The following is a 26,660-nucleotide window of genomic DNA, read 5'->3' as shown; positions in this document are numbered from 1 at the left end:
TTAGATGCTTTTGCGTGCATGTTGCGCTACCAATGAAATCTATAATTTGTTCTTGTTGTGTTTAGCAGGTCCAGGGTCACATGTCTCCCCTCATGATCCCCATCTTCCCACAAGACCAGCGGGCACTGGCAGCCATGACAGCAGCGCAGCAGGGACTCTTCCTGTCTCCGGGCTTCTCCTACAAACCGGGTAAGAACCAGGGTTGCCACCTTTTCCACTGCAGAGCAAACCTAGACATATTTGTCAGTCAGCCTGGGTCTATCAGAACTGTGCAATTTACTGCAATACAGTTCAAAGCTATAGCGATACCAGATCTCGGCACAAATCATCTCCCGCAACGCGAACACAGATGCCGATTATGGGACTTTCAGAGCCAAACCCGAAGAGATGGCAACCCTAGATTTCAGGCTGCAGCTCCTCCCTGTGAGACACTCCAAGGTCACACCGTGGTGGGTCGCAGAGATCGCAATCGCCGTGATTACAAATAATCTGACCCGTTGTTCTACATGATGATATTCACATTCAGCGGATTCCATACAAGAACTTCCACGGTTACTGATCCCGTGAACTTCACTCATTCAGGACTCGATCTACCAGACTGACTGTTTCGTTCTATCCGTGCTGTGTTCAACCACCAGACTGCAGGTCACAATGACTCATTCACTCAATCACTCACTCACCCACTCAATCAATCAATCAATCACTCACCTACTCGCTCAACCAATCACTCACCTACCACACTGCAGGTCACCTCTCCTTTTCTGTGGCTTCTCTTGCACTGCTCCACTGTGGAATTCCCTCTAAATTGAATTTTTTTTATTACTATTATAAATGTGTGTTATTTCCAAAAGGATAAGCAGTTTTTGATCTTTTAATATGAAAAAGAATGAAATCATGAACATAGAATACAAATAACGTACAACCCTTTGTCAGTCCACTTCCTTTGATGTTTGTATATATGTATGTATTCGCATGGTGTGGTGCTGTAGTGGTTAGTGCACTGTGCTACAAAACCTGGAGATCTGAATTCGATTCCTGGCTGTGACAAACATCAGCGGCACCTGTTCTGGGCCTCCCCAAGGGCGACTCAACCCTAAATGTCAAATAATAAAATAAGACAAATGAGCATCTGGTTGTGGTGTGCAAACACCCTTCGTGCACACACGTGACCCTGTCATCCGTTGCTTGCAAGGGTTGGCGGGTTGCCTTAAGATCGAGGCAATAGCGTGGGTTGGTCGATCATCAGCTACAGCAGCAGCAACAAGTATCAACGCTGTCGTCATTGCCTAGCAGTCCCTCTATGACGAGCGACTGTCTGAGTAGCAATACAAAAAAGGCAACGCAAGCTCTCGCCCCTGCAGTTCAACTCCGTTTATCTTCAATTGTCGTCTTCATCTATTATCATATTCATTGTCTCCGCCATTATAACCACTAAAGATGCTGTTACCTTCATTATAATGCTCATTATTAAAACCATTGCTCGTACCATCATTATCATGGTGGTCGTCTTCTGCATCGTTATCGCACGAAGCCATCTCTGGCCCTGCGCTGCACTTGCATGCCTTCGTGGAGGGTGGAGCAACTCTCACACACATGCAAAACATATCTTTGTTTCATTACATGACACCAAATCATTGCCTGTGTTGTCACGGCCTTAATACAAATCTGATTTGGCAAAATTCTTCGTTAAATCGGTACCTACAGTCTCCCACAATCCTGGAAGAATACATTCATATTCCAGGTTTTTTGTTGTTTACATAGGTATGGAAAATAAGCCCATTTTGTTGATGGTGAGGTCAGTCGGCCCAGATGAGAGGTCGCTAGGGTTCCACGGAGGCCAGGAGGCCCAGTGGGGGTATCGCGCCCGAAGGAGTGAACGGAGGGAGAGACAGAGACTTAGCAGCCCGGCAATCACGCGCAGCACAGGGGGTGAGGCTCAAGCTGGACAAACTCTATTTAACAAGAACGCAGGGGGCTTCAGAACCGCGGACACGAACACAACGGAAACCGGATGATGACGTGAAACAAGTTGACGTTTGTCATCCAGACCAAGGTAATGTGAACAAATGCGGTGCTGGAGCCGCGAGTACGTTTGTGGGTTGCTCCTCAGCAAGGAGCTCAGCGACACCTGGCGCGACAGGCATTGTGAACCCTGTGAGATCTAGTTCATATGCAACATGCAAACGCAACATTGCTTTACACAGAGGACAGAATAGCCATCCTTTCTGCCAAGAAAGTTCAAGGTAATTCTTTGCACTGTGAAAATGTGCAGAGAAACAGACTGAATATAATGTTTTAACCTCTTGGTATTCCCCAGCAATAAAAATTTGGTGAAACTATTCCAAGAGCACTCCAAGTCAGGTAAATGTAACAAATATTTTGTCGAAGTTGTCGTTTGACATTTTTTGCCTGCGGCCCGGTTCACAGAATCGGTTCCGCTCATAAATTGGCGATTTTCGATGGTTCTGAGCAAAGTCTCTTGACTCTGCAGCCCCCTGATGGGTGCTCGTGTAATGGCAACGCAACGCTCACGAGAGGTTACCGAGACGCCACCACCGCCTTGGGCAGGAGCAGCCAAACAGGCAGGAGACTCGCAACGCTTTGCTGAAGATTCCACGGCGATGGCGAAACATCATATCTCTCGTAAAATCCATTGATATGTGGTTTTATATAATTAATGACAGAAAAAATACAATTTCCATGAATTGTCAGAGGGAGAAAGTGACCAATTTTGTTGCGATTGTGATGAAAAAATTTAGTATTCAGCCAACAAAGAGATATAGTATGCAGCCTTTAATCTAGAACTTATTTTTACAATGGCATAATTTCAATATTGTAAATGGATAACTAGGCTTCTTGTTACAGTATACATTTATAGAATTTACTTAAAAATAGCTAATTATTCAAAGTAAAATTCGTAACCAACTGTTAAGTCATATTTTTAAGATTACAATGTTTACAGTGTTTCTTCCACGACGTTAATGTACGTAATTATTCACTTCAAATCACGCTAGCAGGGCTTCTTGGGCATAGTCTCTATTTTTAGGAAACCTTAAAAAAGGTTCAATAAAATAATTGTAGAAACTCGATAGAAATCTACGTCCCTTTTGTTTCAATAGACGAACAGCAAAGTAATCAAGTTATCGTTAAATTAATATAAAAAATGAATGCTGTATATAATGTAGGTAAAAACATATCCTGCCCTGCAAGAAAAATAATGAGGCCGTGTCGCATAAATGAGTGATTGACATTTAAAATGCTGACTGAGAAAATTAAAACTAATGATGAAAAGTTGAACTTTGATGTAGTAATCCTTTTTTCATTATTCAAGCCCCACACCGTTGCTGTCTGATAGATTTCAGAATGTAAAAAAAAACACTTTAACAAACCATGGCAATTTGTTTATGACCTCGGTAAATTGAACGAATCTGTGACTGATTACACGTACACCTGCTAGTTCCCTTTACGGCAGCAACAACTGCCAATCAACGCTAACTGCGCATCGCCTCTGTGTGGCCGTGGCTATCCCTCACCGTCGTCAGAGCTGCCAGCGTAGGCTGGAGGGCCCTCACCGGTCTCCGGGCACGACGCTCCAGCAACAGCGAATGCCGGCTGCCTAACAGCAGCAGAAGCAGCAGTAGCAGTTTGTACGCCACCTGTGCTAGCATTGCTTTTGAAGATGCAAATACAAAAAAAACTATGCCTCGCCGCCGCCGCACAAGAAGTTGCAAGCGCAGGAATTGAATTGCAAAGTCAGTTTGGCAGCGACACGCGCACAAAAATGAATTGTATGGATGATGCTGCAACCTAGACAGCCCAAATAATTTGTATGTATGTGTGTATGCTGAACTTCTTTCGCACCGTACGTAGCCAACCGTGCAAATAGAAGGTGTGGGGAAGGACGCTTCACAAACGAAATATTAAAAAACGTACATTTTGTGTGTGTGTGCATGTATGAGCATCAGGGTTGTCAGTGAATTGTGCTCCTTGATTCTTTATTGAGCGTGCGCTTGTGTGCACAGTGGTCAAAATGTTAATGTAGATGTCCCGCTATGAAAACCTATGCACCCTGCAGCCCACGTCCATAGCCATTTCTCCGTAAAAAACGCTTGTGTTGCTTTCTGTGAAAACGTAGTTAAGAGCGCAGGCGTGCACGTGTTTGGTGCTCTGAGAAGTGCCAGTGTAGGGTACCATCGTATGTACACACTCGCAGCAGAGTGCTTGAGTGTATGTGTGGATATCAGCGCTTTGTGTTTAACGTGTTTTCTTTTTTGACCTCCATAGGTGACCCTTTCCACATGCAGTTTATCCCGTCAGCCATGTCTGCCGCAGCCTCCTCGGGACTGAGCCCTCTCCAGCTGCAGGTATGGAGCAGCACGTCCCCCTCTTGCCCCTGCTCATGGGTTACCACTCGCCAACACGGCAAAGCCATCGTGGCTCACCGAAAAACACTCGCCGACTCTGCTCAGCCTTTTTCCGCTTAACGCCAAACAGTTTACCAACATCTCCGGGCCTGAATGCCTTGGCACCGGCCACTCATTGCCACGACAGCCTGGACGGCGAGAGAGGAGTCAGGCGAGGAGTTACGCCCTCGCTATTTACAGCAGCGTTACAAAACAATTGGCTTTCAAAATTAACACAGTTAATGTGAGCGCTGTGGCAAGCTCCCATTCATAAAGTTGAACATTGTAAGTTCAAATCCGAATTGGGGATCAATTCGGCCTATCAGTGGTTGGTCCAGGGTTGATCAAATGCGTACCACTTTGGGGGGGTTCAGCACAAGGAGTTATTCCACCAAAGCGCGTGTGAAATTTCCACCAACTGGAATGAGACTATTTTGGCTTTTGGCGAATGTTTGAAATGCCTGTGCTATTTATTTACAAATATTATTTACGTGCATTTCCCCACATTTTTGTATTTGCATTTCATCTAGAGTCAGTTTGAGAGCCCGCTAAGTCCTGCATGGACGCCGCGTTGAACTTGAACAGAGGGGGTGTGTCTGGGTGAAAGGTCATGGCAAGTGAAGCTCCTCTAGCCCAAACGTTGAGATTGCTGGCACGGCGAGGGGGGCTTCTTCTGATCAGACGAGGGGGTCCCGTGCCGTCTCGTGGCTCCCGTGCGATCTTTAGTCCAGTCGCGCGTGCGCGGTGGTTGAGGTCGCTTTTCCATCGCTGGTCTTGAGCTCTCTGCACACTTGTAACATTTCACGCCCGCGGGGAATGTGATTCGTGGTGGTCATTTCTTTGCTGCTGTTAGTTTACTTACAAATGGATTTCAACTGCACACTCGCAGTGACTCTGGCTCTAAACTCTCAAGGAATATTGTGCATTTCTATAAACCAGAAAGTAAATGGTAATTTACACGAATTCTGAACTATATGGATAAGCTTTTTTGTGAGCATTGTAAAATTATGTTCTTTTATATCGACGATCACGCTGCTGGGTGTTATTGTAAGCGTCTTTCATCATTTCTGTTTCGAACTCGGGTTTTTTGTTGTTACACAGCACAGGCCCAAAAGCCCAAATCATTAAGTGGCAAGCAACAAACAGCACAATCATCAACATTATAATGGATAAGAGTGAACACAGTTCTTCACTTGAGCAAGGTTATTATTGTAAGAGCTTGGGGAAAATAGATGATGATAGGAGAGGGAATTCCCAAGTTGAGCAGTGTGCGGGAAGAAGTAGAGAAGGACAGTTTTGTGACCAGCAGCGTGGTGAGTGGGTGGTGAGTGGGTGAATAAATGGGTAAGTGGGTGGTGAGTGAGTGAATGGGTGAGAAAGTAGGTGAGTGAGGGAGTAAGTGGGTGAGTGAGTGAGAGAGTAAGTGGGTGAGTGAACGAGTAAATGGATGTGGAAGTGAGTGGGTGAGTGCGTGGGTGAGTCGGTCAGTGGTGACCTGCTGTGTATTGATTGAACACGGCGAGATGAAATGGAGTCCTCCACGCGTGTGGAGTTTCTCACATTGCACCAGTGCTGCTGCTGATGTTGTGATGGTCACTGCACAGTGCAGAAAGCAGGCTGCGGTGCTCAGCAGAGGCTTGTTACATCATGTCAGGGTGTATCCATTACCATGAATTTGATTTTAAAAAGGCTTATGTCCATGGAAACCTACCCCATACCTCTTTATTTTAATTCACACATTAGGGACACTTGTTTCAATGTCAAAATGTAATTTGTTTCATATTCTCTATTGGTATATGTGTACACGTACATCCCTGGACGAGGGCCCTCCCTCATGCTGTGTGGGTCGTGGGGATGTATTTGACCATACTTCACCACATGCTGGTCAGCGCGGGTTGGTAAAGGCAGGGAGGGCTAGCGGTGGGATCATACAATGGATGTTGCTGCGTTGCCTCCGCAGAGTGTAGCGCAGCACAGCCCCGCAGCCTCCGATAGCAGTGCGGTGGTCATCCACCCGGGCGTTGTGCAGGCTCGGTCCAGCTTAGCTTGTACGTATGTTGTTGTACGTATGTTGAACTTCTTTCGCACCGTACATAGCCAACCGTTCTAATCGGATGTGTGGGGGAAGGACAACGAACTTAACACAAAAAAGCTATTCTAAAGAAATGGGTTTTCGATATTGGTTTAAAGTGCATAGCTCCAGTGGCTTCCTAATATCAGAAGGCAGAGCAGTTTAACACATAGGCGAAACGTCGTACTTGAATTGAAAATGTTGTAAGTGTACTGTTCAACACACTGGTGTGCTGAACTAGTGACTAATTTCACTATGTTTTGTTTGCGTGACAAACCTGACTAATTCACTGTGTCGGGTGGTGGCTGGTTTAACGGCACATTTATATTTAGGCGATCTACCCCAAAAAACCTCTTGTGGAAGGAAGAGCGTTACAGATGGCGCATCCGAAAGCGCGTGATGCAGTGACCGTCTTTGTTCGATGGCCAACCAAAAGTCACTGCGAGGATGACCAGAGTTCGCGCAATGGTTTATGGTCCTTGACGAGATTAGCAAAGTATTGTGGCTCATTTGTGGCAAGCACTTTGTGCTGTGAAACCTGAAAAGAGAGCAGGCATATTGTGGGTTACGTGGGCGTAGGCCTACCATGTCTGCTCAGACCGCATGCAGCATCGTGTCCTTTGTGAATTTGCTGTATAATTTATATTGCAGCTCGGCTTTGGTTTTCTCTTTCATGGAACTGGAACGGTGTTGATTTGCGTTGTTTTAAATATGATTCTAATTGGTATTACAAGCATCAGCCTTATGCTTTACACCTGCTTCTAACTTCATGATTGATCTACTCCACGACCAACTGGTTTGGCACATTGCCAAGCTATTCATATGGAGTTTGCTATATGCCCTTTCTTGATGTGAGGTTTTTTAACTAATATGTGTTAACAATTTCCAGACTGAACAATTTGGGCGAACCAATGCCTTTTCAACGCTGTTATGTGGATCGCTTGCAAAGGTCACGGAAAAAGCCAAGAAATGCTACTCACACTGCATTTTGTGAGTTGGCTGTGCCATGACAATGGTGTCTCGGTCGTGCCAATCGACAACGCGATGAGTGTCATTCGGTATCCTGGGCACCCTTACCAACGAGACCATCCGTTGGAAAGGAGTTTCCAGGTGAAATATTTCAATTATTGTATTTTATCACAGTATTACGATTCATAGTTTTAAGGCACACGTGCATTACCTTAGATCCGTCCGGAATGTATCATGTAAATCCATTGCATTGAATGTTTTACAAAAATTGGGATGGGATTATATTCATCACCGTACTCCAGTGCAGCGCTTCACAACTGGTGTGCCGCCATAGTAAAGTCCCAGGAATGCTTCCGAGGTGTTCGTTGGGGGGAATTATAGGAAAGGAAAGACGCTCGGTGTTTACAAGCTGGGACAGACAAACTGTCCTCCTCCGTTCCGTTCAGTGGCCGATCCACCCCCCACACCTCCCGCCCTCCCCTCTCCATTGGTCGTGCACGCGTCAACCTTTTAGCCCCTGCGTTCCCACCGACTCACCAATCAGAATCTGTCTGTCTGTGGACGAAACTTGCGAAGGATTTAGCTTGCGAACCGTAGGGTTTACGTAAAAAAAAAAGTACCCGGGTACCACGCAATAGCCCCGTGGTGAGCCAACGCAATTCCAATTTTGCATCCGTCAACTTTAAAGTAGTTTAATTAACCATTTAGTACAATTTATTATACTGCTATAGAGTGCGCCAAAGCACACATTTGCGCATGCAACACACACGCGTTCGTTGGGAGGAGGGGGAAATTCTCTTTCGCGTTAAAAATGAAAAAAAAAATACACACAACGCTGAGGTAAATTCTTCAAAGTGTCATGTTCTCTTCTCCCCCCCCCCCAATGTGTGCACCTACTACTATAGGGTCGGTAGATCCTAATATTATCGCGCTTAGAAACTATTATTGTAGAGCAGGCGGGGGGATGATGGGGGAGGGCGAGGGTAGCGGCCCAACCCCCAGCCTGTCAAGGTGCCACCTCGGCCGGCTGGGCAATCTAGGCGAGGCCGCGGACTTTGTACGGGACTAGGCCTCACAACGGCACTCTGTCAAGTTCATAGTTTGTTTTATAGAGTTGATATATACTGCTATAGTCAGCATGTACTACTGTAGTGATAGCTGGTACCACCACAGTCGGTATGCACTGCTGTAGTGATAGCAGATACCACCACAGTCGGTATGCACTGTTGTAGTGAAAGCAAGTACCACCAAAGTCGGTATGCACTGCTGTAGTCATAGCAGGTACCACCACAGTCAGTATGCACTGCTGTAGTGAAAGCAGGTACTGCCACAGTCGGTATGCATTGCTGTAGTGATATCAGGTACCACCACAGTCGGTATGCACTGCTGTAGTCATAGCAGGTACCACCACAGTCAGTATGCACTGCTGTAGTGATAGCAGAGACCACCACAGTCGGTGACACTGCTGTAGTGATAGTGGATACTGCTATCGAGTTGGTAGATACTACTATAGATTTAGTAGATACTAAAAGTCAGTATATACCACTACGGTCAGTCAATACTGCTACAGTCAGTATATACTACTACGGTGAGTAGCTACTAGAGTCTTAGATACTACTATAGAGTGAGTAGATACTGCTATAGAGTTAGTAGTTACTACTGTAGTCAGTGGATACTACTATAGAGTCAGCAGATACTAATATACAGTTAGTCGTTACTACAATAGAGTCAGTAAATACTACTGTAGGCCCAGTATATACTACTACGGTCAGTAGTTACTACAGTCTGTAAATACTACTAAACAGTCAGTAGCAACTACTGGCTCAGTAGATATTACTGTGCAATCAGTAGATACAAATACAGATTCAATAGATACTACTTGCTCTGTTGTATATAGGGTGTGTAGGTATATATACTTACGCGGGGGTAAACATATTTTTTGAGGGGGGGGGGGGGTCGACAACTTTCAGAAACCTTTTATAAAAACTATTTACCCCCCACTTTCTATAAATTTTTGTTGGTGGAGAAATGGACAAACGGCACATCTCTCTCTGACTACTTGCTCTCTCTGCCTGTGTCCTTTCTTTGGAATGTTCACACTTAAATTCTAACTTAGCAATCTTTGAAATACGTAATCAACCAGGCTATGCGTTAATTGTGTGTTGACCGACCCTCTGTGTTGTATTACATTACATTTCGATATTTTACTAGGTTATTTAATTTCAGTGTGTCCTTCTCCTGATTTTCAGGCTTGCTTGCCGTGTCATCGCACTTGCAGCACCACGTTTTGTTGTCCACTCATTGATATGCTAATTTTTTCTCTAACCCCCCTCCCTCTCTCTGCGTCCGCCCTCCTCTGTCTATTTAAGGCCACCCCACAGAGACGACCACCTCTCTCTGTTACCTGTGTTGCTCTATCTATCTTGGTGACATCTGTCTGCTAATATGTCTGTCTATAGTTTTCTGGTTAGATTTTATGTCGCTATTTCATTATACCTGATGATGATTGCTTGTGTTGCAATCGAAACGTCGTATTCTATTATTTAATTTAATTTATTATTTTATCTTTAGACGTGACTTAACCGAAAGAAACAAATAATGATGGGGGATCTCCACAGTGGAGCAGTGTGGGTAGGGGAAGAAGCATGGAGAAAAGGGCTGTGTGGTACGTTGTGTAACACCAGAGGAACGCATCACTGGGTCTCCAGACCGTTCTGGAAACGTTTGCTTGGGACGTTGAGACAATTATTTATTTAGTATTTTTCCTTTTTTTACCTATGGAAGTGATTGGGATTGTTCATTAGCACAATCCACGTTTACAGGAGATCACTCTTGAAACTATAAAAATGCACGTAGATCAGTTGGCACCCAACTTGGTGTGCTTGTGATATTCTGGCCGCGCAGGTTTGGCTGTTCAATGGAGCTGCTAAAGTTTGTGCGGTGCCCTCGTTCCGCTTCCAGAGCCCCGCCATCATGCAGGCGTTGTGCTGCGGGCACGCCCGGCGGTGATGAGTGCTGACTGATGGCCATTCCTAAACACTTAAATTATTGCACCCATAAATAAAGTCGGTTTGTAATATGCTGTGTCCTGCTTTATGCACTACTTAGCATATGAGCGGCTAAGGTATCGAATGTCAATGTCGGCGTACTGAACCTGGATGTCTAATCCAGTATCTTGATATCAGTTCCAGGCATTTGCTTTAGCCAGGAGAGTGTAGTGTATAGAAATACACTGGCGATCTGTTGTCGCACAATAAGTCCCATGATATACAGAACTTGTTCTTGATATGGCAATGCTCAGCGTTAAAAGTAAAATCCTACAACACTGGTCTTTACAGATCACTAAATTCGATGCAACGGTCACTGCATTGCGCGCGTTCAGATGTGCTTCTGTGGGCGTCTCGAACGCTCTTCCTTCCGATATTAGGAAGCCACTGGAGCTGTGCACTTTAAAATCTAGATTTAAAACTCATTTCTTTTGAACTGCTTTTTGAGTTTATTTTGTTGTCCTTCCCCCGCACACTCCAATTAGGATAGTTGGCTACGTACGGTGCGAAAGAAGTTCAACATACATACATCGTGTTCGTTATGATGTTACTGGGTTCATGGTGTCTCATTCCAGGGCCGTACACTGCCAGCAAGTGTTGATCTCCTATCAGTGGGCTATCTGAAAAAGGAAATATCTTTACTCTGTAACTGATGCAAGTAACACAATTATCAGAATCATAAGAATCAACCTGCAAAGGCAATGTCAACTTGGGACCAAGTTGTTACTAGTTTCTGTCTTACACAAAGGAATCTGCAGCTTTTCTTTATTTGCGTGCTGAAATGTTCCTATAAAATGTATTCGAAATCCCCTCTGGTTTAAATGGACACTTCACATTCTCCAGTGTGTTATTTTATGTTCAACTAGTATTGCAGGCGTCTCGCGTTAAAATAGAAATGGTATATTTATAAAAATTTAAATGACATTTTAATTGTTTATCCTGTGTGGGAAACATGCCCCACGCATAAAAATGTTAACCGATCCCTTTTGAGGTATTCAAAATAAATAATCTTAAAGCGTTGAACCTCAGAGGCCTAACCACGCTACGAGCAGTAAACATTTTGATTACTCTGTCTCTTAAATCCTATTCGAATGAAAGTACATACAGTATATATTATTCACGCAGTTGCAGAGCACAGACTCGAAGGCCGATGATGCCAAAACAGCTACAGTTGCAATCGGTATAAGTTAAGGCCACGTGTCATGAATTGAGATAGGCCATGAGAGATTGGGAAGAGCGACGGTGATTTGAGTTTGTGAACGGCAGGGCACCTGTTCCTGGGGTAACATTTTCATAACTATTGCTGGCAGAGTTGTTACTTCTTGGCACAAGATACAGAAGTGGCACATTTCTCTGCACGCAAAAAATTCAGCTCCATATAGAAATACAAATGTATAACTCAAATGCCCTTCATATGAAAAGTAATCTATACTTTAATATTTTGAAAGGTCACAATTTATATCATTTATATTTTTGGTAGCATTTCATAAAACCATCCAAACTTTTTGAACATCTATCAGTTCGAGTGGATGTGGGATGAAGCTGGCATTAACGATTAATTTATAAAATCTCTTCACGCTTCTGAGGTGTGGGTCATGGATTTATGAGAATTCACAAACCTTCTCATCTCTCTAAATAGACTAAGAAATAGGTTTCTCTTTCCCCCAAAAAAGCCCGATGAATTGACAATAAATGATCCAGTATCACCATCAACCTTGGCCACCATGTGTTTAAAACCAATGCAGATCTGCTCTGCCATCTAAAACACTGTACGGTACAGGCAAATCAACCATATCTTTAAATAATAATATTTATATTTGTCCATCAGCTGTATGGGCTTATTGGACCAGCGTTTCCCAGTATTATTCACATTCATTTGAGATTGGAGCACTCCACCTTCGTGGGCGGCCCCATCCCTGCGGGGAGGAGTGCCCTCTCCTGTGATATGCCGAGATTCAGCAGCCCCTGACGAGCAGGCTTCACTCTGCTAATGCGACTCAGGAGGTTTAAACCGGTCTGGAGTTTGCTTCATTAAGCCAATGCAGACAGACATAATTGGTCAACACATAGGTCAGTGGTTCTTAACCTAATACAGCTGCCTTGCACCCCTTTGATTATCAATCATTAAAACATGTGAAATGTTAATAAATACGTATAGTTTGATGAAACAAAGTAGTTGTACTTACGTGCCCGTGCTTAATTTGTTTTCGATTATTTACCTTTTCAAAAAACCTGGCATGTTTTGCGCCCCCAAAAAGTGCATCTCACACCCCCAGGGGTTGTGTGCACCCCAGGTTAAGAACCACTGCCATAGGTGTATGGACAGGACATATTTTAGATGTTATCTGCTAACAATGTATTATTACCCTTGAACTCCCATCCCAGTGCATAACGGGTTTATACAGCTTCTTGGTTCTTTCGGTAAAGTCACGTAGAAGGGAAGTAATAAAATAATAAAAATAAAACAGAATAAAACAATTCTCACAACATTTCAGCCACAACGCAAGAAGCCGTCCTCAGGTGAAAACCAGGTCTGTCGAGGCGACAGCGTCTGAATGAAACAGCACACGTGTTTGGAGCATATATATAAGCTGGGTTGGAAGGGGGGAAAAGAGCGCCTTGACAAAAGAATATGCATATCAAGAGGCATTTAGCATATTTATGGGAAATGCAGGTATGTTATTAGTACTACTCATGCCCGTGCATTATGCAGGATTAGCAGCATCAAAGGGAAGGGATATGGGAAATGCAGGTATGTGAATAGTACTACTTATGCCCGTGCATTATGCAGGATTAGCAGCATCAAAGGGAGGGGATAGGGGTAGCATTAATAAAGGGAAGGAGTGTTAATAGTATGTAGCTGCAGTAACTAAAACCACCACGTAAACAACTAAAGTATAAACTACATAGTATCATCAGTATACTAAATATACTCTACAATAAGCTGAGTTACTAACAGTAAGTAATACATTACAATTCTACGTCGTAAAAAATATATAATATGCTTCCATCTAAACTTTATTCTCTTACATCACACGAGTCTACACTGTACTATATACTTCCATAGACAAACCCAGCATTAATTTATATACTGTTATGCTATAAACCACCCTAAACCTTATACATTGTAATATTGCAATGTGTTATTCTACCCACCCTAATGTATATCACACTGCTGTATATTGACTATACAATTACGATACTATATATTACTTTGTACATTGTATTAAGCATATAAATGTTATACTATTTGTTATTATACACTGGACCATTGACCGTCGTGTGAAAGATACTAAGAGGAAGCAACGAAATGTCAATGGGTGAGTAGTACCATTAAATTATATACTGTTATGCTATAAACCACCCTAAACCTTATACATTGTAATATTGCACTATGTATTATTCTACCCACCCTAATGTATATCACACTGCTGTATATTGACTATACAATTACGATACTATATATTACTTTGTACATTGTATGAAGCATATAAATGTTATACTATTTGTTATTATACACTGTACCATTGACCTTCGTGTGAAAGATACTAAGAGGAAGCAACGAAATATGTCAATGGGTGAGTAGTACCATTAAATTATATACTGTTATGCTATAAACCACCCTAAACCTTATACATTGTAATATTGCACTATGTATTATTCTAGCCACCCTAATGTATATCACACTGCTGTATATTGACTATACAATTACGATACTATATATAACTTTGTACATTGTATTAAGCATATAAATGTTATATTTGTTATTATACCCTGTACCATTGACCGTCTTGTGAAAGATACTAAGAGGAAGCAACGAAATATGTCAATGGGTGAGTAGGAGCAGGAAACTTGCAGCGGAGCAAAGAATCCATTCCCTGCAGAGAATACAATGCCAGTGAGTGGAACGCGGTCTGAAAGTCACCGTAAACGTGCACACAATCAGTTAAGATCCGAAATGGTTTATTACGTCCTTCCAATGATTGCTAAGCCAGAATCCATCTTCTCGGTTGAAATTGTCTCCGTGTTTGTATATGTGGATCGCCTCATGAACGAATCTCTCATGGTAGCCAGATGGCTTGCAGAGAACCTCTGTCTTGGAGAAGTCAATATCATGTGAGCCCACTGAATTGTAACAGTGATCTGCCACGGCTGAGGTGTTTGTCCTACCGTGTTTCAAGTCTGCTTCATGTTCACGGATGCGGTCCGAGACATGTCGTTTGGTTTCTCCAATGTAACTGCTACCACAGAGGCAACTTAGTTTGTAGACGCCAGGGTACTGTATGTCTGGAACCACATCTTTTACAGACGGGACCAGATCACAGATTTTTTGTACTGTGTTGAATCGGACCTGGATCTTGTGTTTTATCAGGATTTTGGACATCTTTTTTGTGACCCCAGCAATGTAGGGTAAGGTGATGGTCTTGAAAGGCTCAACAGGATCCTTCTTGATGGTTGGAGTGATGGCTTTGCGGATTGTGTAGTCGGAGTAACCATTAGCCTTAAGAGCTTGGCGTACGTGTTTGAGTTCACTGGCAATGTGTTCCTGGTCGGATATGCATTGAGCTCTATGGTATAGAGTCTTGATGAGGGAATTCTTCTGGGATGGATGGTGGTGGGAATCCGGTTTTAGGTAAGCATCCGTATGGGTGGCTTTCCTGTAGACAGAGTGGCTCATTGAACCATCAGGTCTCCTTTTAATTAGGACATCCAAAAAGGGTAGCTTGCCATCTTTTTCGACTTCCATGGTGAATCTGATGGCTGGGTGTATGGAATTGATGTGGTCGAGAAATTGGTCTAGAGCAGGCCGGCCATGTGGCCAGATGACAAAAGTGTCATCTACGTACCTCTTCCATAAGGTCGGGCATAGAGTGGCAGTCTGGATGGCGTCAGTCTCAAATTTCTCCATGAACACGTTGGCTACCTGGTGAGACACTACACTAGTTACTGCAGCTACATACTATTAACACTCCTTCCCTTTATTAATGCTACCCCTATCCCCTCCCTTTGATGCTGCTAATCCTGCATAATGCACGGGCATAAGTAGAACTATTCACATACCTGCATTTCCCATATCCCCTCCCTTTGATGTTGCTAATCCTGCATAATGCACGGGCATAAGTAGTACTAATCACATACCTGCATTTCCCATATCCCTTCCCTTTGATGCTGCTAATCAATGCATAATGCACGGGCATGAGTAGTACTAATCACATACCTGCATTTCCCATAAATATGCTAAATGTCTCTTGATGTGCATATTATTTTGTCAAGGCGCTCTTTTCCCCCCCTTCCATATATATGCTCCAAGCACGTGTGCTGTTTCATTCAGATGCTGTCGCCTCGACAGACCTAGTTTTCACCTGAGGACGGCTTCTTGCGTTGTGGCCGAAACCTCGTGAGAATTGTTTTATTTTTATTATTTTATTACTTCCCTTCTACGTGACTTTACCGAAAGAACCAAGAAGATGAATCCCTACAGTCACGAAAGCTTTAAATCGGGTTTATACAGGTTTAACATTCTTATTTCACCATCATCATCGATGACCAATCCCTTGTTAGATGAAGGCTTCCCCAAGCCACTGCGCTCTCGCACAGTCTTGCCATGCAACAATCCGTTGAGTGCCTGCATGTGAGCTGATTCCATTACTTCGTTTCAGCAGCAGATATCATTTTGGGCTTCTCCCCTCCTTAGGCTTCCCCTTTGTCATCCACCACAACCAGCGACCATGATGAAGTATCTCTCTGATAACTCGGCAAACATTTCCTTATAAATACTATCTCGGCCTCGCTGTGCGCTGCGTTGCACCGCTAGTCGAGTAGATAACCTTGCATTCAATAAACCCTCGGAGCCAGGATGAATGTCCAACTCCAATCGTCATTTATTGATTGTAACAAGGTAAAACTGGTGAGAAAACACAGATACAGCATCTGTTATAATCCGGAAACACCAACACAATGAACACCACAGCATCAGAACATTGTCTTAGATAACAATAGATCCTGGACGGACCAGGCCCCTACATTACCACTGAACAACTAGACAAAGCACAAGCCGGTGCGTTGCATACAGGCACATCGTGTATTCATCCCACTGCACCCCAAATGTACAGCATTACACATAACACTAAACTGTAGATGAGATACTTCGTCATCTTTACTCTCAGGATCGCAACATAGGCACAAGTCTGACTCGACCTACTAAATCACAAGTAACATCCACAATAAGGAAAGTCGCAGGCTTCGTTACTAACTAGGCCTCGTATTTACTACAACAACTTAACGGCACCATAAAGGCATTTACATCACTATAACGGTCATTCCAACATTACAACAGCATTGCCAATATTATAGGAATATAAACAACTTACAGACAATGCTTCTTAAGCTCGCACAATGGACAAGTGCGGCTGTGGTCTCACTGAGATGCGATGCGTGCGCCATCTTGACTTATCTGTGTAATGGCCGACGCCCGCGTGGTACAGTGGAAATCTAAAATCGTAACTTCCTGGTCACGTGACCAAAATTAGCATAAAAAAACAGGAACTTCCTGTGAACGTACGCTCCACAAATACAGGAAAGAATTATTAAAACATAGAGCATTTTTTTTTAAACAGCAGGCTTACCCCTCCAATCCTGTGCTCGTCTCTCAAAATAGGCAGGACAGGTGAGTCTTACTGACAATGGCCTGGAAGCGTGGTGCTGTGATCTATCTAAACAGTGTAAATAAATGCCAGGCACTAGGGTGAATGCATAACGAGCAATGGCCAAGGAGGTGTCTATGTACAGTAGTGTCGAAGTGGGTCGCCACCTTCTCCACCGTAGACCAAACCTGGACAGATTCCTCGGTCTACGTCTGTTATCAGAACTGTGCAGTATCCTGTCATACGGTTTCAACACAATACTGGCACCAGATCTCGATACAAATTCCTGCCGCCTGAAGACAGATGCCAATCCCCAGTGTGTCCCAGGTTCATGCTTGGACAGGTGGCAACCGAAGTGGTCACCGGGTTTAATTGGAGTGAGGACAATACATGGTGCCAACGCCGCCCAACATTCTTTCGGTGAATCTGTGCGTGTGCATCCACTATATACGTTTTATCGCCACAAATGCCCTCACCACTTCCACATTATGGAGAAGTTAGGAATCACCCTCGCAGTGCTATGCATATTCAAACACCACACCATTCAAAATATATTAAGTGAAGCATTAATGAGCATATGCAGAAATGATTCTACAAAAGACAAGACATCTGCAATCGTTAAGTGCATCTTAAGCTAGATATACGGACCTAATGACTTATTAGCTTGTCATCCCGCTCGTCTGTGCGCCAGTGTAGATCGCAGCCATTCTCTGTGTGGAGGACTTTGTTTGTCATTTGGGACACTCAACTTGTCATGTTAGAAAACTGGCTGGAAATGTACAATAGCTTGTTTTCAGATTTCTAAATGACTCTACAATTACCCTTACTTTGGCTGTCGGTTTGCTTTGCGGACTACGGGTAAATATTACCAATGGCTCTTGTAAAATAATACCATTCATACAAATGACAATAGTGCAAGGATGGCTTCACACGTGATTCATGCACCCGTGACTGATAATTTATAAAGCTCACATATGTTCGCTTCGGATGATATTATTTGTGCCTTTAAACATCGTGGACATAAACATACTTCCGGCGATGTTAGTGCAAAGTGTATCTGATGACAGCCTTGAGCCTGGGGAGGAAATTCCATATTCCTTATGATGGCCCAGTGTCTCCATACGACCGCCACAACTGCCCTCCTGCAAAAATCGGTTCCAGTAGCAGTGTCCACACATTACAAAATATATGCTCCGGAGTTTGCTTTTGATGCTGTTAAAAGTATGAACTCCCAGAAGGCCATGTGGCTAATGGGATGTATGTAGAGGGACAGATATTTGAAAGAGGCGACTTGTCCGCTTAGTTATTTCGTCTGCACAACCTCCAGCTCCGTGCAGAGCGAGCCCACAGAGCTGCTATGTTGTGCGGGCACATTATTGAGCGCTGGCATTCTGTGCAGAAGCAGCCATGTAAACAATCTTAATTTCATTCATTGCAGTCACATTTTACTCTCTCAATACAAACATTGAATTGCGACTATAGGAATTGCTTATTTATGATAAATAGCATCGACTATATTATAGAATTATAGTACGGTATACTAAATTTTGGGGGTCTTTATACGAGGTATGCAGGAGAGCACCCAAACCACTAAATATATCTCAAAAGTAATCTGCCATAGCGTCTCATTATTTTAAGAATATTTTGTTGTATTTAATCACACTACCGTGTAATGGGTTTCTAAACTATATCCCACCATATGTAGAGTTTATAAAATTTGAACCTGCTCTTAATATTAAATACAATGCGAATGTGAAGCCCTTTGTTGCTCCATTGCTGGATGAAGGCCTCCCCATGCTGTGTAAGTCATATGGATTGCTTGACCATACTTTACCACGTTGGTCAGTATAGGTTGGTGTACGGGGATCATGGGGCCGCTTCACATATCATTTTACGCCGATGTTAGCGATGACCCGGAATTTAACTCAAGTGGCCAGGTCCATCGCGCAGCGTGCTAACCACTGCGCCACCACCTCCTCCCACTCCTACCCTGCAACTTTCCCCATTTGTACACCATGTACCAAAACTCAAATTTCCATAAAAACACTTGATAAAATAAACTTACGTACATTTACATAAAGGAGAAAACGGAATTTCATTTCAGAATTATGTTCATAAGGCAAAAGTATGAAATTCGATATTGATATTTTAAATTATAAGAAAATAATGGCCAGAGGCTAAGTCATGTTAATGACTGGATTAGTGCTGGTTTGTGGAAGACACAGGGCAATGGTTCGACACGCTTTATCGTGGCATGCATTGCTCTTAAAGTAGCTTAATTACAAATAGTTTATTTTTATATATTGTCACTCTTGTCGCACTTTTTATTATTATAAATAGAGGCCCCAGGAGGGCCTCTGGGTTGGCTTGGGCACACCCCACAGCATAGCCCTGAACCACCGTGGGCCCCCTGTGCTCCACGGCTGTGCCCCACGGCGGGGCCTCACCGCTACGCCAGGACACCGTGCGGCACGGCGGCCGGAGTCAACCGTCGTCTAGGTCGCAACTCGTTTTACGTGCAGCTTCTGCACACGGAGTGCGAGGGTAGCAGCAGCGGCGGCTGCAGCAGCTTGCGTCAACCTGGAGTCAACCTGGGCGGTTGACGTACGCTGCCGCTGCTGCTACCCTCACACTCCGTGTGCAGAAGCAGCAGCAATTAATAAGGCAGAGTTGTCTTTGAGCTGCAGCCTAGTTTGCTTCTGGAGTAATACATAATACACCAATTTAATTTACTCATGAACACAGTTAATATCTTGCTGATGCTTCACTATATCCGATATCCAATATATGAATAAATAATAATTACTCTTTGTACACCTCCGCTTTCATTAAATCAATCAAAAGTTCGAATCCACACAGTGTTTAATGTATTATAAATGAAAATAACCAAGCAGATCTTACTATCTAATAATATCAATAATGGAATATGGTTTAAAAAAATTGTTGGATCATTGTGTGTGTTTTTGTAAGAATCAAAGAAGCAGCTTATGGTATGATCTGGCTTGCGCTGGTACGTGCCACTTTCAGTTTACAGCTGCGTTGCCCTAATGACTTTCATCTACAGGAATGCGTTTTATAATTATGTCTGTTTGAACATTACACAGTTGTCAGAAATGTCACCCAGTGTCAACAAAGCACGTGGCCAGGGATTGGGGCAGCGCTGTACCTCGAGTGTGACAATTACCTTTATCATTGTTGAGTGAGTCTCACACGCTTTATTCATCGTCATTTGTCAGGTCAGGGAAGGTGTTGTAATGATGAGAGTGGTTCTCACAAATCACTATCACGACCAGCATTTTACAGCACTTCATTTAAAACAATCATCTCGTAAACCTCCAAGCCTCTTGCACCTGGATAATGATGCAAGGAGGCTGGTGCTCGGTGTGAAATCAATTGCACCATTAATCGAGGACAAGTGTGAGTTCAGTGAGACAATGCGTCCCTCTCTCCTCTCTCGCTCGCTCTCTCGCGAGGTCTCAGAAACACAGGCGGGGATACGCGAGCAGATGAAGCCTAAAGACGTCGCACACATTTGTGAAACACGGTTTACACAAGAGGGGCATTAAGGCACGGCAAATGAAATTTGTTCTCGTAGAAATTATGTCCGTGACATAAGCATTTCCTGAAACAATACCTGAAAAACACGCACATTTGAAATGATGTTACCGAAGAAATGTAACACATTTTATACCGGAGAGAAAAAAAATCATAGTAGTACCACTTAGTCTCATCATCATAACAAATGATTTATAATGCATGCATATTCGCAAAATGACAGGCTAATGTCAACATCGTGACTTGGAGGCACGGGAAAAACGACAATATAATTTCATCAGCAGTAGACGACTGTAATTGGGTATTATTTTCCAGGACACAACATTACCTCAAATGCATTATAATAGATTGCATAATTGAGTATTCATCATCATCAAATTCAACGTGTTATTTCATAATGCAAGCACATCACCATTGGTGCTTTCACTAAATACGTGTTATTTTATTGGTCTCGATACTGAAATTATATTTTTTGCTTGTTCTTCCTGGAAGATTAAAATCCTTCAGGAACACAAATATTGAGCCAAATGCTGCATGTAATTACTGAGGGTCTTTTTAATGACAAAGAGAAGTCGAGATGACAGGGAATCCGAATGTAAAAGCATCGAGAGATAGTGTGGATGGCTCGCAGCTGTGAGCAGACGCCAGCTTGCATTACCCCACACGTTGCTGCTTGTGGACACGGGGGCGTGCCTCTGGGGGTTGAGTGTCTTTTCAATACATACATTTGTAATAAAAAATGCCAGTTAAAAGTCCCTCCTCGAACGTTACACCGGTTGCTCATACGGTGGCCGCAGACACGCTCCGGCTTCCTTCATCCTGCTGCCGGGAATTCATAAAATTTCATTCGTAACATTATCTCCTTCTCGCTAGGTGCCCCCCCCCGCAGCCCCTCCCCGCCACGGGGGCGAGAGGAGGAGGCACAAGGGGGCAGGGGGCCCCCACCCGCCCCCAGGAGACCCATCCGTCATCTCGGCCTCATTGTTTGAGTTTTCTGTTACGCTGGGCGCTTTTAAAAACAGCGGCTCCCGCAACACATCAGGGCGTTTGTTTAGCAGGGTGTCATCTCTGTAAGATTGGTAGGGACGTACCAAATGATCACTCGCTGAGTTCAGCAGCAGCAATAGCTGCAGTGGATGGAACTAGCACACTCCTTACCAGGAAGTTAATTAACTTGTTAAATGTTTTATTTATAATTATTTAGATAATTAGTTGCGGCAGCGCTACGGACTTATGGCGAGGAACGGCCACGCGAGTAGAGAGGTGCTGTGGCACGACAGAATAAGTTCGTGAAATAGAGGGATTATGCGTGTCATTCCAAAGTAATTCTAGTCGCTGAATATTAATGTGGCTTGGGTTTCAGCATGCGTTACGGCATGAGGTCGAACTTGGCATAGATGGATTCAGCTGTTATGGGTTTGAGCATGGAATCCAAATCGCGATTATTTGTCGATTCCCATTCCGTAATTCATTGTGGTCTTGCACGTACCCAGGGTAACCTGATTTGAACGTGATCATAATTTATTCCCTCCCCCCATATTTTCCCACACCTCTGATTAGCACGGTTGCCTTCGTACGGTACGAAAGAAGCTCAACATAGGTGCATAGTTCACGGTCTCATTCTATTGCTTTACAGTGCCAGGAGTGCGGCAGGGCAGCGCTCAGATGCGGCGAGCTGCACTCCTCGTGCTTCCACTGCCTAGGGAAGGAGCCCTCGAGGGAGGAGTGCGAGCTGGGCACCACGCTATCCTCAACGCGAGCACAGAGCGCAAGCTGCCAGAGCGCAAGCTGCCACCTTACCACCTTAATGGTGGCAGCTCACCAGAGGCCCCCGTCGTTGTCTCTGCTGCGGTATAATCACTGTCCTTGTTTTTTTATTTATCTGGTGTTATATGGAACTGATCGATGTTTGTTGATTTCCAAACAGTATACAGCGGTAGCAACACAAGTGAAAAAGGTTTTCATCCAAATTGTAATGCCACATTTTCTTTACAGCAATACATATTAACATCATGCGGTTGATGTTAATCAAAATGGATTTATATATTTATACATTTACAAAATTTGCAAATTTACAGTTTGACACAATGGCCTTTCAAAAGATACCTAAGCACGTTGGCCAAGTGGGAGCGGCTCTGGCTGGGTGGGGTTACATTCTTGGGAAGAAAGGGCAGATGTTTTGCCATATTGTTGGGGATTAAGAGAGCAGCTCGAAGCTTCAGCTTGAGCTGACAACTCACATTATCCCGACGAGCCACTCAGATGAGCCCAGACCGTGCGTGTCTTCCACTGCGGCCGCTCTGCCAGGGGCCCTGCGCATGAATATTCTAACAGATAACAATGCCTCCTCCTACACGGAGCATTAGCTTCGTGGGTGAACGTACCGAGACGTTCGCTCCAAACAAACACTTCTCAGCAGCCGCATCTATTTTGCATGTAATGGATAGGAACGCTGACAATATAACTGCACGCAAAATATTGGAGCTATGTTAAAGTCTCCTCGCAAAACAATGTCTATAACACAAATATAGTAGTATAAACTACTATATTTCAGTGGATGTTGTAGGAGTATTTCTCGTGTATGTCTAACGGTAGATACAATGCATGTTTATTTTAAGCAGTTTGTTCATGGCCGCGAATTTGAGCGGTGGCACATGGATGTGAGCAGTGACACATGGATGTGAGCAGTGACACAAGGATGTGAGCAGTGACACATGGATCTTAACAGTGACACGTAAATGTTAACAGTGACACATAAATGTTAACAGTGACACGTGGATGTGAGCAGTGATACATTACTTTGAGGGGTCCTGTCCCATTCGTCACCATTGCGTAGTATTGCGTATTGTGTTATGGTGTTAACTAAAAAATTAAGTGCATAGCTTGCATACCTGAATTGACATAATACCATTGCACTTGCAGAGTTAACCTACGCGTATTTGACACGGACCTATTTGCACACGCTAGGCGTGTCTCGGGGAGCAGCGTGCGGTGCACGCTGCCTCTGTCCCCACGGCTGCTGTGCGAACGTCATGCCGCGCTCGATGGCCTGGTCTGGCCCTGTGGGCGGCGCGTTGTGCGCGAGGGCGGCCAGTGGCGCAGAGCGAGAGAGGCCACAGTGGACACGCGTCTCGCTGCCATGCTCTCGTCGCAGCGTTTGACACAGTCTCGAGCAAGCGCCAGCATTAACTCAGCTCCTGAAATGACGAGAATCGCGAGAATCAAGTGAAGTGTGCACCGAGGAGATGAGGGATATCATTGAGCGCCGTCGTTTCGAGTGGCGCCCAGACAAACAGAGGCCAGGGTGCACTGCTCCAGACTCTCTTGAGTAGCTCTTCCCTGGGCCGTTTGCTGGAGGCCGTTTTGTACATCCAGGAAGTGCCCGACTGACCACGACTTGACTTGATCAGCTGGAATTTCTCCACTCTCCTTCGCTATCTTGCATTTTTGCGATATGAATTAATTCACATATTCGTATTTAATTAATCTACGTCAAAGGACTGAAAAAGCAACAAACTGTGTCCTGTATGTTGTGATTTTAATGAGTTATTGATAAAGCATAAATATGCGGCGCCGCGGTAGTGAGATGTTAACTTCCTTGCCTGGTGGTGGATTCGATCATGATCCTGACACCTGTTGTATATTTTGAGTTTGCATGTTTTCCCTGTGGTCGCAATAATTTTCCTCCAGGTCCTCTGGTTTTTCCCTCCACATTTATAAACATGCTTTTAGATTATTTGGCTGCTAGAAATTTCCACATGATAACACACTACATTGGGCTATCATTTGTGAGCAGGGCGCTTCCGAAAAAGAACAATATAGCTCAGTGGGCTTTACCTGGTAAAATAAAAATAAAATAGTTCAGTTTATCTTGAGTTATATATTTTTACGGTATTGCTAGGTGTGCTATGGACATGGAAACAATTGTAATTGATTTGTTTGTAATATGCAAATAGTAATTTAGTTAGTAAAAACAATAACCGGACTGAATAAATGGCTCACATTCTAAATTCTGAAAATATTAACCATCAATGATAAATAACGTACTTTTTACGATCTATACAAAATTAAACATAGATTTTAAAAGAGCATAAAACGATGTTTAGGTCAGAATCAAGGTACATTATAAAGTAAAATAATTGTAAACAATATTAAACACTAATAATATTGTTATCAGTAAAACACCCTGCCGTTAGGTAAGTAAAGATTCCCTGGGCATGAAACATTTCTGCCAAGTATATCAGCTGATATTAAAACCATCAGAACTGATGCGTGGGGCAACAATGAAAGCGATTTGTGTTAACTGAATCTGGGTACATGTAGGAGTAATAACAGTGGAGTTGTTATCGTATACCGTGGTAGTAAGGGGTTGTCCTCACCTCACAATGGCTTACAAGTACAAATCTGATCATGATTAACAATGAAGATGATAAAGCTTTGTGGCCGTCATGACAAGTACATTGGAATACGTCTCACATGCTCTTGCTGTAGATATGCTTTGCAAGGACTGGCAAACACTTCTTTTGGTAGCCATTTGAGGCACATTGGGACTCACTCCCAGCAGAATGACAAAACATTTACTGGCAAATATTTAGCTTGGAAACCTTTTAAATTGATACCCAAAGTGTGTCAGCCAAAATAAAAAAATGTGTCTCTCAGTGTCAAAGAGAAATATTTATAACTTCACAAAACATTCCAATCCCTTGCATTTTGGCATGCTCAGATGGCCAAAAATGTTACACTGTTCCCAGTGGCACCGTTACTGCCAGGCAGATGGCACAGCGTGGGAAGAGAACTTCTACCAGGTCCACACTGGATGTGCCCTGCTAGGATGGAATCTCTAAAACAAAGTTTCGTCAGCCTCTCATTCGTACAGATGTGAATTGAGCAGTGATTATCAGAGGTGTGGACTCGAGTCATGTGACTTGGACTCGAGTCAGACTCGAGTCATGAATTTGATGACTTGCGACTCGACTTGGACTTGCATAACAATGACTTTGTCCCACCTATGAGATGTGGACTCGAGTCATGTGACTTGGACTCGAGTCAGACTCGAGTCATGAATTTGATGACTTGCGACTCGACTTGGACTTGCATAACAATGACTTTGTCCCACCTCTGGTGATTATACATCTACGTCCAGGTTGTTATCCAGCTGTTGACCTCAGGGGCCAACGGGTAACTCCTCAGTCGTCCCCTCGGAAGGTGCCCGCAGTGGACACGGGCCTGCGGTGAGTTCCGCCGGTCTGTTGCGCTGCGTCACACTGGCACTTGGGTAGTTCTTCATTTTCCATTATTTGTGGAAAAGAGGTGAATACCCTGCCGTGCGTGGCCTATCCAGATATGATGCAAGGTAGCCCATCGCTTGCAGGGCAGTGAGCTTCCAATTTAGAAATAATATGTAGCTTCAACTTAATTCAAAGCAATTTATTTAACAAGAGGTAATATTTTTGGTTCGATTGCGTAAATATAAATGTGTCATTAAACCCACCACCACCCGACACAGCCAATTAGTAAGGTTTGTCATGTAAACAAAACATGCCAATTAGTTTCTAATTCAGCACACCGGTCTGTTGGAGAGTAAACCCGCAACATTTACAATTCGAGTACTGTTTTGCTGGTAATTACAATTTGTTCAACCTGACTGTATTCATCAGTATTAAGTCAAGAGGCACAATTGTATTGCTCTTCACGTACATCAACTGCAATACAATTTTAGCCCAGCCACACCATCGAGGCCATTGCACAGCAGAGCCCACATCCAGTAGGCATCTCAAGGGTCTCTTCTTACCGTGTTCCCACAGCCACGAGGAAGCAGGCCGGCTAAGCTTGCATACAGTAGTCCCTTGGTTAATGTTTTTAATTCATTCCACCAAAACTACTGTTAACCGAAATAACCGTTAATCGAATTCACTTGTACTGTAAGTTGAAAAATAAGTAAGTGAGCTGTTTCCACTGCCAAAACAGAAAA

General features: G+C 43.7%; 1 protein-coding gene across 1 annotated transcript in view; it reads left to right on the top strand.

Moving 5' to 3' along the window:
• LOC144720439 (transcription factor SOX-5-like) overlaps window positions 1-26,660 on the top strand; it is a 236,143-nt gene that overhangs the window by 145,291 nt on the left and 64,192 nt on the right. Inside the window, exons 6-7 of the mRNA XM_078597241.1 lie at window positions 66-189; window positions 4,285-4,364. Coding sequence (XP_078453367.1) covers window positions 66-189; window positions 4,285-4,364 — 204 coding nt within the window. The remainder of the gene's footprint in view (window positions 1-65; window positions 190-4,284; window positions 4,365-26,660) is intronic.

The sequence above is a fragment of the Lampetra planeri genome, chromosome 8 (assembly GCF_965212315.1).
Source record: "Lampetra planeri chromosome 8, kcLamPlan1.2.h2, whole genome shotgun sequence".
NCBI lineage: Eukaryota > Metazoa > Chordata > Hyperoartia > Petromyzontiformes > Petromyzontidae > Lampetra > Lampetra planeri.
The sequence above is the reverse complement of the archived record's forward strand: the minus strand, read 5'-3'. Positions and strand labels throughout refer to the sequence as shown.